The sequence below is a fragment of the Emys orbicularis genome, chromosome 9 (assembly GCF_028017835.1).
Source record: "Emys orbicularis isolate rEmyOrb1 chromosome 9, rEmyOrb1.hap1, whole genome shotgun sequence".
In the NCBI taxonomy this organism is placed as follows: Eukaryota; Metazoa; Chordata; order Testudines; family Emydidae; genus Emys; species Emys orbicularis.
The window spans coordinates 48,889,759-48,907,048 of record NC_088691.1 but is presented as its reverse complement, the minus strand read 5'-3'; the positions used below and the strand labels follow the sequence as shown (position 1 = coordinate 48,907,048).

The 17,290-nt window shown below is 47.1% G+C and overlaps 1 protein-coding gene across 1 annotated transcript; it reads left to right on the top strand.

Moving 5' to 3' along the window:
- The first annotated feature begins 564 nt into the window (after nucleotides 1-564).
- MAB21L4 (mab-21 like 4) lies at nucleotides 565-16,653 on the top strand. Its single transcript, XM_065411306.1, is given in 8 exon segments — nucleotides 565-865; nucleotides 868-1,068; nucleotides 6,505-6,727; nucleotides 11,923-12,076; nucleotides 14,312-14,465; nucleotides 15,559-15,648; nucleotides 15,651-15,760; nucleotides 16,561-16,653. Coding segments are annotated over 8 exon segments (1,326 nt in total).
- Nucleotides 16,654-17,290: the final 637 nt, after the last annotated feature.

Genomic DNA, 17,290 nt, shown 5'->3' with positions numbered 1-17,290 from the left:
TATCTCTGAAGCAGACGACTTCTCAAAAATTGTAGACCAGTGTAATCTAACGCATTTCCTTCCTATTACTTACAATTTGTAATCTTAGATGCTTAGTTCAGGTATGGCTTTAGGAGATGTATTTTCCCTGCCCTGGTTCCTTGCTGACCCAGAGAGAACACACAAAGAGAGACAAAACAAAAACCTTCCCCCATAGATTTGAAAGTATCTTCTCCCCTTATTGGTTCTTTTGGTCAGGTGCCAACCAGGTTATTTGAGCTTCTTAACCCCTTACAGGTAAAGGAGGGATTTTATGCTACCCGTAGCTGTATGTTCATGATAGCCACCTTGGCAATGAATAGTTCAGAAGGATTTGGCACTCTTTCAGCTATGTAGGAGGAAAACACTGGGTTTATTAATGTCTTAGAATGTCTCTCCACTGGCTGCTTCTCCCACAAGGCACCTGCTCCCAGCCCTCTCTGCCTCCCACCTGCATGCATACCTGGCTTTACTGGGGAGGGTGTGGCTTGCACCACCAAAGGAGCTCTGCAGACAGGAGAGGGTCTTTGCCCTGGCTTTGTAGCCATGGCTGTGAAGGTTTCTCATTGGCGCAGCTATCTGCGAGTGATACTGTCCTGCGAAGGTCAGAGGATGGAGCATTTCCAGAGGGCAGAGAACATCCTGCTGACTGTGCTAGAGAAAGTCACTGCCATGGACCCCAGATTTATAGCTGATTATTCAAGAAACCTGGAAGCTTTTAAATTTGCCCTCTGCACCTCAGAGGATGCAGTAACTGTGGGGGTTCCCCTGTAGATTGTGGCTGATGCCCTCCTGCTGCAGGAGTGCTCCAGTAAACAGGGCCAGTCAGAGACAGATACCAATGGGCACATCAGATGTCAGGCTGCTGCCACCTAGGAGTGCCCAAAGAAGGAACTGGCTGGGAGAATTGGACCAGAGAGGATGTGTTCAGTATGGTGGACAGAGCTGAGTGCAGGGGGCACATAGTGCCAGGCAAGGTCCTCAGGCTCCTGAAAGAGCTAATTGTCGCTGCCATTGTCCAATGCAGGCACCAGTTCCTCATCAAGCCAGGTCTGTATGCCAACTGCATCCACGGCGGTGTGGGCCGGGGGGCAGAGGGATTGCAGGGAGTTCTGTGGTTTGACTAGAGGCCTGCTACCTCTCTGCTCCTGGCCCAGAAGGGGGGAAGGGGACAGAGATGCAGATGGCGAGAGACAAAAAAGGAAACGAGAAGAGGCACAGAGAGAGGCTGAGAGGTGGAGGTAATGGGAAGAGGAGAAGGGGAGAGGAAGAAGATGGAACAAGTTGGAAAAGACACATCAGGTTATTCAGACCATATTATATGTGATATGACAAGAAAGGTCTTTGATAGGTTTCAGATTGATAACGGGTCAATAAACTATATAGAAGTGATGGTTGTTACCCCAAAATGAACATAAACTGAAAGGCTGGATTCTGAACTCCCACCTATGCCAGGAAAGGGAGAAGCTATTCAGTCAGAACTGTAATCTATCAGTGAAGCACAAGCCAGAGAAATAACAGAGAAACTCAGTTCTCCTCTCATCCCAAGATGCACTGATTGGTCCACTGAGGACAGAGTGGCCCATTGATGGAGACATAAACAAGAGGTTGCCAACTTTGGATCCCAATGTCTGTCCAAACTTTGAATTAGTTAGTTACATACTCTGCAGAGTGGGGAAAACAAACAAACAAACCAAACCCCTAGGTTTCACCTAGAGAGGTAAATTTCTTCGTGTTGTGAAATGCTGCTGGCACAGGATATCTTCAGTGTTTCACTCTAGAGGTGGTTGCATTTCAGTGGTAGGTGAGAAAGCCCCATGGAGTGGCTATAGTCTAGAGTGCTTTGGGATTCTTCAGGCAGAAAGGGCTAGATATGCCATTTGACTACAATTCAGTACCACATTGAAATAAAGTTGCTGGGTGAAATATTGACACCAGTAAAGTCAATGGGAGTTTTGCCTCTGACTTGAAAGGGGCCAGGGTTTCCCCACTGTAACTAAGGATGTCCTAATAAAAGGCTTCTCAATGATCAGATTACTGTTAAACTGTGGACATTGTCCTGGTCTCAGGTCTTGCTCTCTGAATTAAAAACATCACTGCTAGTGGTATGATAAAGAAGTGACCGTGTTGAAGTCAATCATAGGCTAGTGAGGCATTGCTGACCTCTCTGTTCTGTGAAATAGATCTATGAGTGGGACCAGTTCAAAGTGGGCTTACTACAAGCTCAGCTAAGCAGGACACTTGTTCCAGGCTACCCCCATCCCTGGCAGGGCTGGGCTGAAAACAGGGTGATTACATAAGTTTGTGAGATCAACATCAACTCCAGTCTTTCCTTAAAAGGAGAATGACTGTCAGGCTACAGTTCACCTCTCTGTTTGATCCAGTGCTAACTTGAGCAACAAGTCCATCTTCTTGGGTATGACACATGCAATGTGAATGGCTGGTGGCAGCTAGCACCTGAGAGGTGGGAGTCAGTCTTGGCAGCATGTCAGCACATTGCCTTTTGAAATGCAAGCAGTAGAGAGGGAGAAGGAAGTGTTTACAGTGGAGATCACCAGCGATATAAGCTTCCTGCAGTGCATTTAGTGTGCAATGATGACATGGGCCTGGTTCGGCTGTAACAACAACAGCAAAGTCACCAGGACGCAAATCCCTCTTTGGTGACGTCCACTGCCTCTTCCTTATAAGGATTTATTTTTCAAAGAAAACAGCTCAGCATCATATTCTCATTATATCCATCACAGGCATCATTAGTCATCCTCAGCCAACTCCAGGGCTAGAGCCTCTTCAGCATGTGGTCATGCCAGAGGGCTTGGTTTGAACCTCACTACATGTGGCTTGTGCTAAGCGTTAACCAAGTGCATTTCGCCAACAACCTCCCCTTGGCAGTTGAACCTGCTCTTCCCTGGAATTGCCCATCTGGATCATTTTCTTTGATTGTATCTTTGTCATGCAAGGAAAGAACTCAAGATAGTGGTTCCAGATGCTGAATCAGACTCTCAAGATTGCTGTTATCGGGTTTTAGGTAATCCTGGATGACCTGTGAAATAGTAATGCAGTTGTGTCTCCGTGCGGGGAGTTTTTAATGTCATTCTGGCATAGAGTAGGGTAATGGGATTCTCATTGCTGGAGGTGATGTTGTGCAGTAACATAGGGGAGGTAATGCAATCAGGGCTGAAGACTAGAGGACAGTGGCGGAAATGCAATCCTGTCTCAGGACTGGAGGTTCCTACATAGCTGTGCTGCAAGAAAACAGTTGTTCCACTGTAGTTTTGCATCTGGTTTAAATAAAGAATCCCACTTCCTCCTTGTGTTGTTGAAGGACAGACACAATCTCTTGGGTCCTGCTAGGCCTTCAGAAAGGGAGGAGCACACAGCAGCCAGGGAGAACTAGAGGCAGGAAGCCTGGGGGCAGAGTGGGCCTTGGGAGCACATCGTGGGAAAGGCCAGGAGAGACACTTAGAAGCCTCAGGGATGGAGCAAGCTCCTGTGGTGAACCTGGACAAAAGGGTAAGACCTCCTGGAGTCAGCCTGAGAAGGTCAGCTTGTGAGGAAGGAGCCAGGAACACACAAAGAACCTAAGGGGAGCTGGGCCTGCAGGGAGAAGGTGCTGGGGGGGCATCGCTTGATACAAGAGCCAGAAGGAACTATGCAGGGTCTGGGAAGAGGCAAAGAGTCTGAAGAGGGTGAGCCTAGGCAGGGGCTGGGGAAAGGGCCTAGAGGCAGGCTGAGGCAGAAAGTGGTCCAGGAAGGCAGTTAAAGCATAGCTGCTTACCACCAGCACCCAGGACCGTACCGTAGAGAAGAGGGAGGGCCCAGGTTCCCCTACCAGCCACTGAGGAAGGGGCTATGAAAACCCACCTGATTCAAGGGGGTAAGGACTGTTGGAAGCCCTGGAGAAAAGGGGTGTAAGGAGAACTGGGCCCAGAGTTGGGGCTAGGGTTGCCACCTGTCCAGGTTTTCCCAGGATTGCCCCTTTGTTGAGGTAGCGGACACGGATGAAATGGTTCAGATGTCCCAGTTGGTTGTACCTAAGAGGTGGCAAGCCTGGCTGGGGCAGAGAACCTGGCATAAGGTCACTGGACAGTTGTTCATGGAACTCTGTTACCCTCGAAGGGGTGGGATTGAATGTTAACTGGTCAGAGGGCCAAGTCATATGATGAGGCAGACTGCTGCAAGGCCGAAACTGCTGATGGCAGGGGTGTTAGAGGAGGAGGGACTGCTATCTTGTGCCCAGCCACAAGGGGATGCCAGCCAGTGAGTCACTCTTCTACACACCCCCAAACAACCATTTGTCTGTCCGACCATCTGACTCACCAAACACCCACCGATCTGTCTAGCTAAGCATCCTTCTCCGTGTTTCCCTCAACACACATTTCTGTCAGGTGCCAGCTCATGCCAAGATCCCCTTGCCTCACTCGAACACTGACAAATACTGAGCTGGAATCAGTCTGGCTCACCTGGGAGTTAGTATGGTTAAAAAACAGGGGCTAGAATGCTAAGAATGTGTTTAGAGTTTAGACTTTATGGAATGCTGGTGAGCTGTTGTGTGCATTAATCTTACTTATCACATCTGTATCCCATAGTGTAAGGCAGGGATTGGCAACCTTTGGCACACAGCTCACCAGGGTAAGCACCCTGGCGGGCCGGGCCCGTTTGTTTACTTGTGGCGTCCGCAGGTTTGGCCGATCGCGGCTCCCACTGGCCGCGGTTCGCCGTCCCAAGCCAATGGGGGTTGCAGGAAGCGGCGTGGGCCGAGGGATGTGCTGGCCGCCGCTTCCCGCAGCCCCCATTGGCCTGGAGCGGAAAACCATGCCAAAGATTGCCGATCCCTGGTGTAAGGTTATATTTGAGCGGTTGTATCGTGAGCCTCTGTGACTGTGTAAATCACCAGACAGGAGAGCGACATTAATTAGTGTAAAGGGTTGTTCCCAACAGAAGGTGTTACACCCATCCCAAAAGGAAGGTCCATCAATACCAGATAGACCATTGTGGGATGTTGCAACTGGAATTTCCGTATGTACCACCAACAAGAGGACAAAAGACTTTTCTTGTTATTGTGCATCCTCCCCGTGAAGATGACTCTTCCCATCAGCTGAGCTTTGTAACTGAAAGTATGTGGGAAGAAGAGAATAAAACCCCTATCAAGAAGAGACTGATTATTTCTATGCTGCTTGGACTGTGAGGGGCAAGATATTTTTAGGGATAAGCAAGAGATTCCCAGCTGCTTAGCCTGGGTTAGCTCTAAAGGACGTATAGAGCTTGCTGGTTAAAGAAGCTTCTATTACCTTTTGAAATGTAAGATTGTAACTCATTTGTGTGTCTATTGTTTACCCGCTTTAACCTTGTAAATAACTTTCTTGTTTCCTTTTCATATTTAATAAATCTTTATGTAGTTTATTATAGGCTAGGCTATAAGTGTTGTCTTTGGTGTGAGATATAAGGCGCAACTGATCTGGGGTAAGTGACTGGTCCTTTGGGACTGGGAGTACTCTGAATATTGCTGTGATTCTTGGTGTAAATGACCAGGTATCACAAATGTATGCTCACCTGGGTGGCTAAACAGATCAGCATACCCAGGGGAACTGTCTGTCGCTCCATGTTAAGTGTTATAGTGCCTGGGGAGCTCACAATTGATATTTGGTTGGTGAAATCTAAGCATAGAACTCACCATCAATTTGGGGTTTGTGCCCTGGTTCCTAACAGTTTGCACAGAGAGGTTGGTACTCATGCTCTTGAGTCATGCAGGCAGCATGACAGCTATGTCCATCTCCCAACTGTACTCTTGATCACTCTGATTGCTCCTGCCTCTCTGACCCCATCACCAGCATTACGTCCTTGTTCTTCTGCCCAATCACAGCCCATTGTTCGGAAAGGGGAGCATTCAAACCTGGCCTCTTGGTCTGCCAAATGGGGGGACAGATACAGAAAGGGAGTGTGTGGAGCAAAGACCACCTCAGTGCTACAGGCCCTATCTCCTGCTCTGCCCCAGTGATAAGTATCTAGGAAATGTTGACCTGCTTATCAGTTTTGGGTCCTTTTAACTAACAAACCAAGCAGCCGCTGTATGACGTCTGGAGGGGGAAGAATGAACTCACAGGTATCCAAGCAGAGATGCCAGGTTCTTCATTTCAAAACTTTTTCTTAATTTCATCCATTGATCACACTCCAGCAGCAGCCATTGCCATGGTATGTTGCCCTTGCCCATAGATGCTGAAACAAGGGGAATTCTCATTCTCTCCCAGACAGTCTTCCTGGTATGCAGTGGAGACTGGATGACTGGATGATGCACTGCTGCTAGGCATCCATCCAGGAAAGGCGGTTCTATTTTAAAGAACAGGGTAAGAGCTACCAGTCTGAGGGTCCTGCTCAGCTGAACTGGGACTTGTCTCCAAGACAAACAAGGCTTAAAGATGCGGGGAGAGAGATGAGGATGGGGAGATCTCTGACTATTGTTTTCTAAAAGCAACTTCTGCCCTTGCCCAGGTGACCTCAGCGCTGAGAGCCTAAAGGAAGAAGGTCTGCAGCTGTCCCTGCTGGTGTCCAGTGGCTGGAAAATAATCAGGCTCAACATTATCCCTGTGGTGCAGAGAAAGCAGGGTGCTCTGAAACTCCACAGCAGACGCAGAGAAGGAGGTTTTTCAGAAGGCAGCCTGCAAAAAGTAACACAGTGGGCTGACTTCATCCCCAGCAGTTACAATCGCTGGAAGTAAACACCAAGCTATGCTCCTGTCATCCGCACCCATTCCTGAAACCTTACTGGGAGCGAGACAGAGGGTATGTCTGCCATACAGACTCTTAGTGGGGATGCAGTCTTAAGCAATGGAGTATAGTTCTGTAGAATTTAAAAGAGCTAGTGAAAAATGGAGAAACAACGAGGAGTACTTGTGGAACCTTAGAGACTAACAAATTTATTTGGGCATAAGCTTTTGTGGGCTAAAACACACTTCATCAGATGCATGGAGTGGAAAATACAGTAGGAAGATATATATACACAGTACATGAAAAGATGGGAGTTAAATTAATGGAGATATCCTATCTCCTAGAACTGGAAGGGACCTTGAAAGGTAATTGAGTCCAGCCCCCTGCCTTCACTAGCAGGACCAAATACTGATTTTGCCCCAGATCCCTAAGTGGCCCCCTCAAGGATTGAATTCACAACCCTGGGTTTAGCAGGCCAATGCTCAAACCACTGAGCTATCCCTCCCTTTGCTGTACCAAGGGGGCGGGGTCAGTTCTAATGAGATAATTCAATTAAAGTGGGCTATTATCAACAGGAGGAAAAATCATTTTTGTAGTGGTAATCAGGGTGGCCCATTTCAAACAGTTGACAAGAAGGTGTGAGTAACAGTAGGCGGAAATTAGCATGGGGAAATTAGTTTTTAGTTTTTGTAGTGACCCATCCACTCCCGGTCTTTATTCAGGCCTAATTTGATGGTGTCTAGTTTGCAAATTAATTCCAGTTCTGCAGTTTCTCACTGGAGTCTGTTTTTGAAGTTTTTTTGTTGAAGAATTGCCACTTTTAAGTCTGTTATTGAGTGTCCAGGGAGATTGAAGTGTTCTCCTACTGGTTTTTGAATGTTATAATTCTTGATGTCTGATTTGTGTCCATTTATTCTTTTGCGTAGAGACTGTCCAGTTTGGCTAATGTACATGGCAGAGGGGCATTGCTGGCACATGATGGCATATATCACATTGGTAAATGTGCAGGTGAACGAGTCCCTGATGGTGTGGCTGATGTGGTTAGGTCCTATGATGGTGTCTTTGAATAGATATGTGGACAGAGTTGGCAACGGGGTTTGTTGCAGGGATAGCTTCCTGGGTTAGTGTTTTTGTTGTGTGGTGTGTAGTTGCTGGTGAGTATTTGCTTCAGGTTGGGGGGCTGTCTGTCAACCTCCTTCCTACTGTATATTCCACTCCGTGCATCTGATGAAGTGGGCTTTAGCCCACGAAAGTTTATGCCCAAATATTTTTTTTAGTCTCTAAGGTGCCACAGGTACTCCTCATTGTTTTTGCTGATACAGACTAACACAGCTACCACTCTGAAAAATGGAAGGAACTTCTTGATTCTGTAAATTTTGATGAATTTGTTTGCTGTTTTCCATCCAAATTTGAAGTTTCAGTTAAAATTTTCATCAAAATTTGAAAATGTTATCTTCAAAATTTGAAAAATTTCAATCAGCTCTAAATAAAATTCAGCCTTTCACTAGGAAGAAAAGTCCTAATAAAATGAGGACCCTGCAATGGAGTTCAGTCCCAATGTAACACATTGTGAACCACAAGATCTACTGCTGAGTTCAGTTGTCATGCCATGCTGGCCACTCCTGGGTTCTTCTATGGAGTTGTCATGATCACTACTAGCTTCACCCTGGAGCACAGGGCAGATTCTGTTGCCTCAGTGGGCTGGATCCACCAGCTTTTTCTGCCTGGGAAAGCTCTGGCTGGTAAGAATTCATGAAGAGCATTGGCTTCACAGATGGTGCTCATTTGAAAACAGAACCGAGCACTATTTTTAAATCTGTGTTGCTATGTTCCTAATCTAGGGACGTACAAGGTGTGACTGTCCTGTGTGAAAGAGGAATCGAACCAGTTCCGTTCCTGGAGAGGCAGGGCTAAATCTGGTGTGTCTGTTACAGATCTCTTATTAATACATTACTGGATAAAGGCAAGGGCCCAAGTCTCTAGCCCTGCTGAGCAAAGGTGCCTTATTCCCCTAGGACCTATTCCCACACCAGCCCGGCTGGGCCTATGGGTGGTTCAGAAGAGGAGGAGGATGAAAGGTCTTCAGGCTTGCTCCATTGCCAGGGACCATGTGCTGCTCTCTGCACCTCCGGGCGCCCTTCACCTCCTGCAGGCCATAGAGGTTTTTAAGTCTTGGGGAGATGTTTTGGGAGACACAACAGCCAGGAGGAGTTTGTACATTAAAAACAATAAATACATTGAACATCTCCAGGGGGGATCCTCTCCTGGTGGCCATTGTCAGCTCCCCAGCTGGGAGCGCTGTTACTGAGCTGTCAGCGAGGATCTCTCTTTGGGCTACTCATCCTGCTCTGTCTCCCCTGCTGCCAACCACAGGAACCCACCTCTCGGACGGGGATATTGGAGATCCACCACCAGCCCACTCTTAGCCCCAGTGCCCTTTTGAGAGGTGAGGTCTCAGACTCCACAGAGGGGTAGGCAAAAAGTTTGGTGCCACAAAGCCATCAGACTGCCTCCCCTCTGAGAGGGTGGGTGTGACATTGCACTCCATATGCTTTATGTAAATATGCTTATAAATGTGAATATGATGTAACTGGAATATGCTTTATGAAAAAGGTCTCTTGTAAGGTATCATTACAAAGCTTATAATCTACTGAGTGTGTTCATCCTATTTGTCTGCATGTATTATTTCTATGTCTGGAGTTAGGAGAATAAGATACAAACTTGTATTAATAATGTAAACATATTAAGTGGAAGCCATTAAGTGCGCTTCAGAATCAATGAACTGTAAATGGTTCTGTTTACTTGCAAACCTTCCTGTGTATGTGTGGACCAGCCCAGGAAGAATGGAGGCTGGGGTCTCACAGGACATGTGATCATGTCACATGATGCTGGAATCCATCTTAAATCTGGTACTTTTCCATTTAGAAGTAGGGGTTGGGACCCAGAGAGACAAAAGATTCACGCCTTGTGCCAAAGCTATAAAAGGGGGTGGAGCAGGAGAAAGGGGTGGCCAGTCATAAGAAAACCCCTAGTTAACACCTAGGATGTCTGCTGGAACTAACAAGGACTGTATCAGGGGAAAGGATTGGGCCCAGACTAGGAAGGAGTCTAGTCTGTGAAAGAAGCTTATTGGACCATCTCTGAGGGTGAGATATTACCTATAATCAGTTTCTTAATGTATTAGGCTTAGAGTTGCGTGTTTTGTTTTATTTTGCTTTGTGACTTACTTTGTTCTGTCTGTTATTACTTGAATCCCACTTTTCATACTTAATAAAATCACTTTTGTTTTTAAACCAGAGTAAGTGATTAGTACCTGGGGGAGCAAACAGCTGTGCATATCTCTCTATCAGTGTTATAGAGGGCGGACAATTTATGAATTTACCCCGCATAAGCTTTATACAGAGTAAAATGGATTTATTTGGGGTTTGGATACCATTGGGAGCTGGGTATCTGGGTGCTGGAGGCAGGGAATCTGCTAAGCTGTTTTCAGTTAAGTCTGCAGTTTTGGGGGCATGGACCAGACTGGGTCTGTGTTGCAGCAGGCTAGTGTGTCTGTCTCAACAAGAAAGAGTTCTGGAGTCCCAAGCTGGCAGGGAAAACGGGCTCAGAGGTAACTTTACCACGTCAGGTGAGAGTCCCAAAGGGATCTCTGTGACCGAACCCATCACAGTGGGATCATCCTCTGGCTAGAGTTTTGTCATGGCCAGAATTTAATTTGAGCTGGGGCTTGCCAGGGCTCAGCCCCAGCACCTCTTTTCATGCCAGGGTACAGCCTTGGCACTTCTTCTGTCAGTGGCCTTTAGTAAGGCATGCAATTCTATACTTGCATGCAAGGCGTGACCTTGCACGTACAGTGTGTGAGAGGTCACGCTGTGCAGAGGATGCCATTTTGTTTTGCTTGAGCTCCAGCACCTCTTTACAAATGAAGCACTGGGCAAGGCTGGGCCTCCCAGTTCTGGATGGTTCTGCAGTGTGAGGAGAAACACAAAGAGCCATGCTTTAAGCAGCAACTGGAGACCTCCCTGAACCAGGAAGAACTCAGGTTTATTAAGCTTCCTGTTGCAGCCAATCCTGGTCCTCTCTGGTAACTGTGGAAGACCAGGAACGCTATAGCCACTCCACATCTCCCTTTATGATAAAAGATTAAAACTTAACTTATAAACCAATGTGTGTACTCACACCGCAATCCAAAGTAAACGTAAATCCTTAATACTATTTACACAGGTATGTCCCCTTATCCATTCCATTTAAATAGCCCTGAACATTATTCTATAGATCACATCTTTGAGGGATTCTCATCAGCCTTCCAAACCTTGTTCTCACTTCGGCTGAGTTCCCGTGTAGCATTCCCTGTGGAGAGGGCTCAATTCCTGACAGAGTACCTGCAAGTTCGAGAGCCTCTCTTTGTTGTGCTGGGGAACACTGAGAATGAACCCAATTGCTCTGGAGAAGTCCTTTTGGAGTCTCCACTTGGGAGGATCTGGGAGTTCCTGCTGAGTTTTGAACAGTTCCAAAAGCGAGGAGCTGTTATCTACACTTTGTTCCCTGGGCTCAGTTCAGGCAGTGCTTTTGTTCTGTGCTGAACATTGAAGTTGTATTGCTGCTGAATTTCTGTTTCGGCATTCAGTTTTCAAATTCCTTCAGGTCAGGCCACTTTGGTTTAAGTCTACATTGAACTTGTTCTGGCAGCAATTCCAGCATCAGCCAGCTCACTTCAGCAAATTAGAGATGAACAACTAAAGGATGAAACTTGCCAGAAATTGACTCACCTCTGCCAAAGAGGGTGGGGTCAAAGAAGACAATTTCCAATAGGCCTACTACCCTATTAGCAGGACCAAAGTGACGTTCACAGGGCTGATGGCCTGCTTCTGAAAGGAAGGCACTTTTTTATGCACTTTTTTTATTTCAGAAAGATGCCCTCCAAAATCCATTTTAGGGACACCAAAATATAAACAAGCACAGGGATGAGCACAACAATTCACATAGTGACCTGATCTGAGGAGGAACCTTAATAGAGGGTGCCATGGTGCTATAGACTTCCTTGGCCTCCAATGCTCCCTGGCATCTTCCCCTTGCTTGGAAGGATCCAGGAGAAAGGGCAAACCTGCTCATATTAATGTTGATTCAATCCATACCAACTCTAGAAAAGCCCTGAAAAGGCAATGACCTGTTCAGCTGCAGCCTATAAATTTCTCTCGCCAGGTACTCCACCAATCGCCCTGTCATGAAACTGCTCCATATTGTGGGCACGCTGAAGGGCCACCATTTGGACAGCCTTCAGCTACTGGACCAGGTCAACAGTGAGGACTGGAAAGAAGAGGGCAGGAAAGGAGGGCTCACATTTAATCACTTGAAGGTATGTTTTCCTGAGAGACCAGCTAGGGACACTGTACTTGTAACTGTGAATAGCTCGTATTCTGGTGTATGGCACCGTATTCCGACCTGAGTCACTTTGACTCTATGAGAACTGTGCACTTTACACATCTTTACTGAAATAAACATTCAGTTAACCTTGGCATATGAACCTAACAGGATGGGAATAATATAGCTAGGTGTGTATTTGTACCATTGTCTTATGCTGAACAGAATGCCAGGCCTGGTTAGGTGTATCAGAATACCTCACTTTCTTGTACCCATGAGCCAGAGAGGGTACATAAGCCTTAATACTACTAAAGCTAATAGTAATTCTTGTTCTGCTCATGTGACAGGGGCCTGTGTTTCCAGCCCTGAAGATCTTGTGTTCTATTCCCGGTGCTCCATGTGTGATGGCTAGGGCTGCACATTTGTCATGGCTGGGAAACTGTCACAGAGAGTGTGATTTTCCTGTTCGTCTGTGACTTTTCTCCATGTCTATGACTCATCCCACAACAGTTGTTCCTGCAGCCGCTCCAGGTGTTGCAACCTGGTGCATCTGGTTGCAGCGCTGCTCAGCTTTGGCCCACCTGACCCTCCATAATGATTGGGGGGGGGCAAACCTGAGCAACACTGTGACCCCACACACCAGGTCACAACACCATGCCCAGCCACATGGAACACAGGAACCGCAGGAGCCGCCACTGCTGGGGAAGTGCAGGGTGGGCTCAGTGCTGGGGGAGTGCAGGCCAGGCTCACTCTCCAGCCTCCATCCCCCCAGGGACTCCCCTCCATAGTGGGCCAGGATTAGGGTTGCAGTACCGGGGCAGATGGTGCTGCAGTGGTGGTCAGGGCCCCGTTGGTGGGGCAGTGAGGAGAGTTTGCTTTTAAAAAAAGTCAGGAAGCAGGCATTGGAAGTGTAGCAACCCAGGCCTTTTACTACAGTTACCGTGACTGCTCTGGGATTTTTGTTAAAAAATACTGTGACAAATGTTCAGCCCTAGTGATGCTTGGGGAATGGAACCAGGGACCTCCAGAGCTAAGAGCACGAGATGAGCTAAATAGCCAAGGCTCTATAGATGGGGGTTACACATGTTGGGCTCAGCCAGCAACTGCAGTGTCACTTCTTTGTGGCTACTGATTTGGTACAAGAGAATCCTACTACAACTTGAGATGTTGCTTTTTCTACCAAGTCCCAACATGCCATTAGGAGCTCGCACACAGCTGGAGGGTCATGCGTCATGCTTTGGACAAACTTCATCTTTCAACACCCTAGGAAAGGGAAGATTGAGCTGCTGAATTTGTTTTTCACAGCCTGAGCATGCACCAGCTGCTAACATTGCAGCCTGATGCTGAGGATGTTGTGCTAGTGGCAGTACCATCTTTAATAATTTGGACATGTTCCATCTCACAGGACCTCAGCTAAGGTATTATGAGGCACCATGCTCTTGGATGTGCTTCCTTTCATGGTTGGGACATGTTCTGTCCTCCAGAACCGCAGATGGTGTTGAGGAATTTGTCCTTCAGATTTGAACCCAGTTAATACACCACTCCACAGCAGTTTGTGGTGCCCACTTTGGGCAGTGCTAACCTTTATGACTTGTGTATGCTTCATGTTATAGCATGGTATTGGAAGGTACTAGCCATTGTGACCAGTGCTCTGTTTCTCAGTATCCCAGCATGGCGATAGGGCTATGCTATGCAAATTACAGACACAAGAGTGTTAGTAGAGGAGTAACATGCCAGTGATGGCTGGTATGGAATTGTGCCCTGGCCTTGCTGATAGTTTCAACGTGATGATGCCTCCATGTAAATTGCCGCAGAAGTGCCGATTATTTTCAAGTTGCTGAATAATTTGAATTAAGCTTTCATTAGACAAAAATTAAGATACTTATTAATTTGAAGAAAGTCTTCAGAATATGAACCGAGTGTCCCTGATGTGCTGATGTCTGCTGGAGTCCGCAGCTCTGGGAGACAGAACAAGTCAATGGGATGCAAACTAAAGTCTGTCCACATTTAAATGTCCTCATTAAGCATTTAGCTACCACAGTTACAAACATAAATAACGGGTAGAAGTTTCAACATTGCCGAGGGATTTGGATGCTCAATTCCCATTAACGTTAATGGTGCCTAAATCCCTTTGGCAGCTTTGAACATCCCAGCCATAGCTGTATAACCCCTGATAGTTTGCATATTCTGTATACTCCCTCTCTGAATAAATCTTTTTGGTTTCCTCTAGATGGTGCTGCTGTGGGCCACTGAGCTGTTCCCTTCCCCTGAGGACTGGGAGGACCTGGAAGGGTCAGTCTATCAGCTCCTGGTGATCCTGCTTTGTTGCTTAGCAACCAAAAATCTCCCCCACTTCCTGTATCCAGAAGAAAATCTTTTCCAAAGTGTGACGTTATGAGTGTAATATAATATCTCATTGAAAGGTGACAGGGCCAGAAAGAGTTAATTAACTCACAGACTGACCTGACCCATGGCCAAACTTTAGAGACTGGTTAGGAAGATATGTAAATGAATAGAGCTTTGAAATGCAAGCCTATATTGTTAGAGGTAAAAGGGTAGATGTTTGCTCAGGTCTTGTGATATAAGCAAACAAGTCTTGTCTATTGCTATAGCTTTGATTCAAAGATCAAAAAAGGAATAGTAATATTTAGGAAGATACTTGAGTGAAATAGTATTATTGGCTATATGTCTCTTTGAAGGTTGTGGTAACCTGTATCTGAACTGTTTAATGGATAAATTACCCTATGCTAATTGCCATGATGTTTAGGAGAAGGAAAGTTCAGCCTATTGTTTTCTCAGGCCAAAAGGCTGCAGGAAATGTATAAAAACCCTGGGAGATGATCCTTCTTCATCTCAGATCTGCTTTGGGTTTCAAGAGGGGAAACCTTAAGCCATAAGGATTGAGATCCCCAGCCACTGAGTGGCGTCACCCTGAATATGGACATTGGACTATAACCTATGGACTATATCTAAAAGGACTTTTGGCAACTACAAGCTCATCTCTGCTGTGTATCTGAACCTCAAGAATTGAATTCAAGTCTGTATGTATATTGATCTTTTAACCAACACTCTCTCTCTCTTTTCTTTTTTAATAAATTTTAGCTTAGTTAATAAGAATTGGCTATAAGCATGTATTCTGGGTAAGATCTAAGTTATCATTTGACCTGGGTCTGGGGCTTGGTCCTTTGGGATCAGGAGAACCTTTTCTTTTATATGATGAGATAAGATTTTCAGTAATCATCATCATATCTGATGTGTGTCTGGATGGAGGCCTGAGGCTGGGTACTTTAAGGGAACTGCATTGTTTGGACTTCTGAGTAACCAGTGAGGTAATATAGAAGTTGTTTTGTGCTGGCTTGGTAAATCTAAGTATTGGAATATCCACCAGCGTTTGTGGTTTGTCTGCCCTGTTCTGTTTGCAGTTCACCCTAATTTAGTGACCTCAGCTGGCTCCTATGGGCAGCATCATCATACAAGGAGAGGATCTAGACCCGAGTGCTTTGTACCACAGAGTAGAGGGGTTTGCCAGCTCACCAGAGCATTTCCTCAAGTGCCATTTCACCCAAGCAGGGCAGAACATCACCAGTGGCTAGACAATGGCATCAAGACCTGGCTGCAGCTCCCAGCTCAGGCTGGAGCCTACTGGGACACAGCCTACTTTGATGTGCTGCTTAGTAAGGTAATTCAGAATCATGCTCAAGGATCCCATCAGAGTGCCAGAACAGTTGGTGGCCTGGATTCTCAGCTGTCTGTAGTATAAACTGAACCCAGTGGGTGGGGGAAGGCTGCCAAGGGGAGAAGAAAGCTGGTTACAGCTCCCTGATTCTCTGCCCTCGGTGCAAGATAGAGTGGGTTAGGAGATGCTCTAATCTGTGCTAGCTGACTGTGGTCCTCAGAGAAACTTCCACCAGCTGGAGATTGCTGAAGCTCTTTGCCATGCCCACACTGTCGTATGGCTAGGAGGTAGGATTCCTCCAAAATATCCAAATAGGTCAGCATGGTGCTAGAATGCTAGCACTTAACCTATGGCTCTAGAGCAGTGGTTCCGAAACTTGTTCCGCTGCTTGTGCAGGGGAAGCCCCTGGCGGGCCGGGCCGGTTTGTTTACCTGCCGCGTCCGCAGGTTCGGTCAATCACATCTCCCAGTGGCCGCGGTTCACTGCTCCAGGCCAATGGGAGCTGCTGGAAGCGGCGCGGGCTGAGGGACATACTGGCCGCCGCTTCCAGCAGCTCCCATTGGCCTGGAGCAGTGAACCGCAGCCACTGGGAGCCGCGATCGGCCGAACCTGCGGACGCGGCAGGTAAACAAACCGGCCCGGCCCGCCAGGGGCTTTCCCTGCACAAGCAGCGGAACAAGTTTCGGAACCACTGCTCTAGAGCCACACACAGCTCTCTGGGGCTGAGAAATGCCTCTGATCGGCAGCATTTCGTGATCAGAGTGGGCCTTCCAACTAACTCCTCCTCTTTCCTTGCCGTTCAGTTCCAGGCCTACCGCATCCAGGACAAACAGCGGATCTCTGCTCTGTCGGACATCTTGTCAAAGGCCAAGAAGGTAGTTAATGACCAGAGCTGAGCCAGCTCACCTCACGTGATCACGCCCTGAACCCATAGACTGAATGGGTTCCCCCCACGTTTGCCTTTACTGCCTTGATCACAGCAGCTGTGCTGGGAACCCAACATCCATTGGCTTCACATTGCACAATTGGGAAAAAGAGCAGTTGGGACAGAGCTGAAATAAGCTTGTGGTGGAGGCCGGGTGTTGACACCAGAGTGTCACCAGAACAGGAGAGGTGACAGGGCTACCCATGGCGCATAGACCCTTTTCAGTCCTCTGCCTTTGAATCTCTAGATGAATGGACACAAGACACAGTTCTCTGTGTATGACACACTCAAGTACACTACTACCACATGGCTGTATAGCTGAGCTCCAGTCAGTGCAGGGTAAGCCATGCCCCATGGAATTACTTCTAGTATTGCTGGTCACTTGTACCGTGTCTTCTGCTAGGGGAAGTATGGTGTTCTGTAGCAAATCAGAGTCACACACAAGCTGTGCTGTGCCATATGTCACTGTTTATTAACGCAGTATGATCTATTCTGGGGTCATGCCCTGTGCACCAGTGAATTTACACATGTATATAGCATATGCTTTTGCATGGGTGTGCCAGTAGAGCTTGGCTGTTGAAGGGAGCTTCCAAGTTCCTGACTGGTTG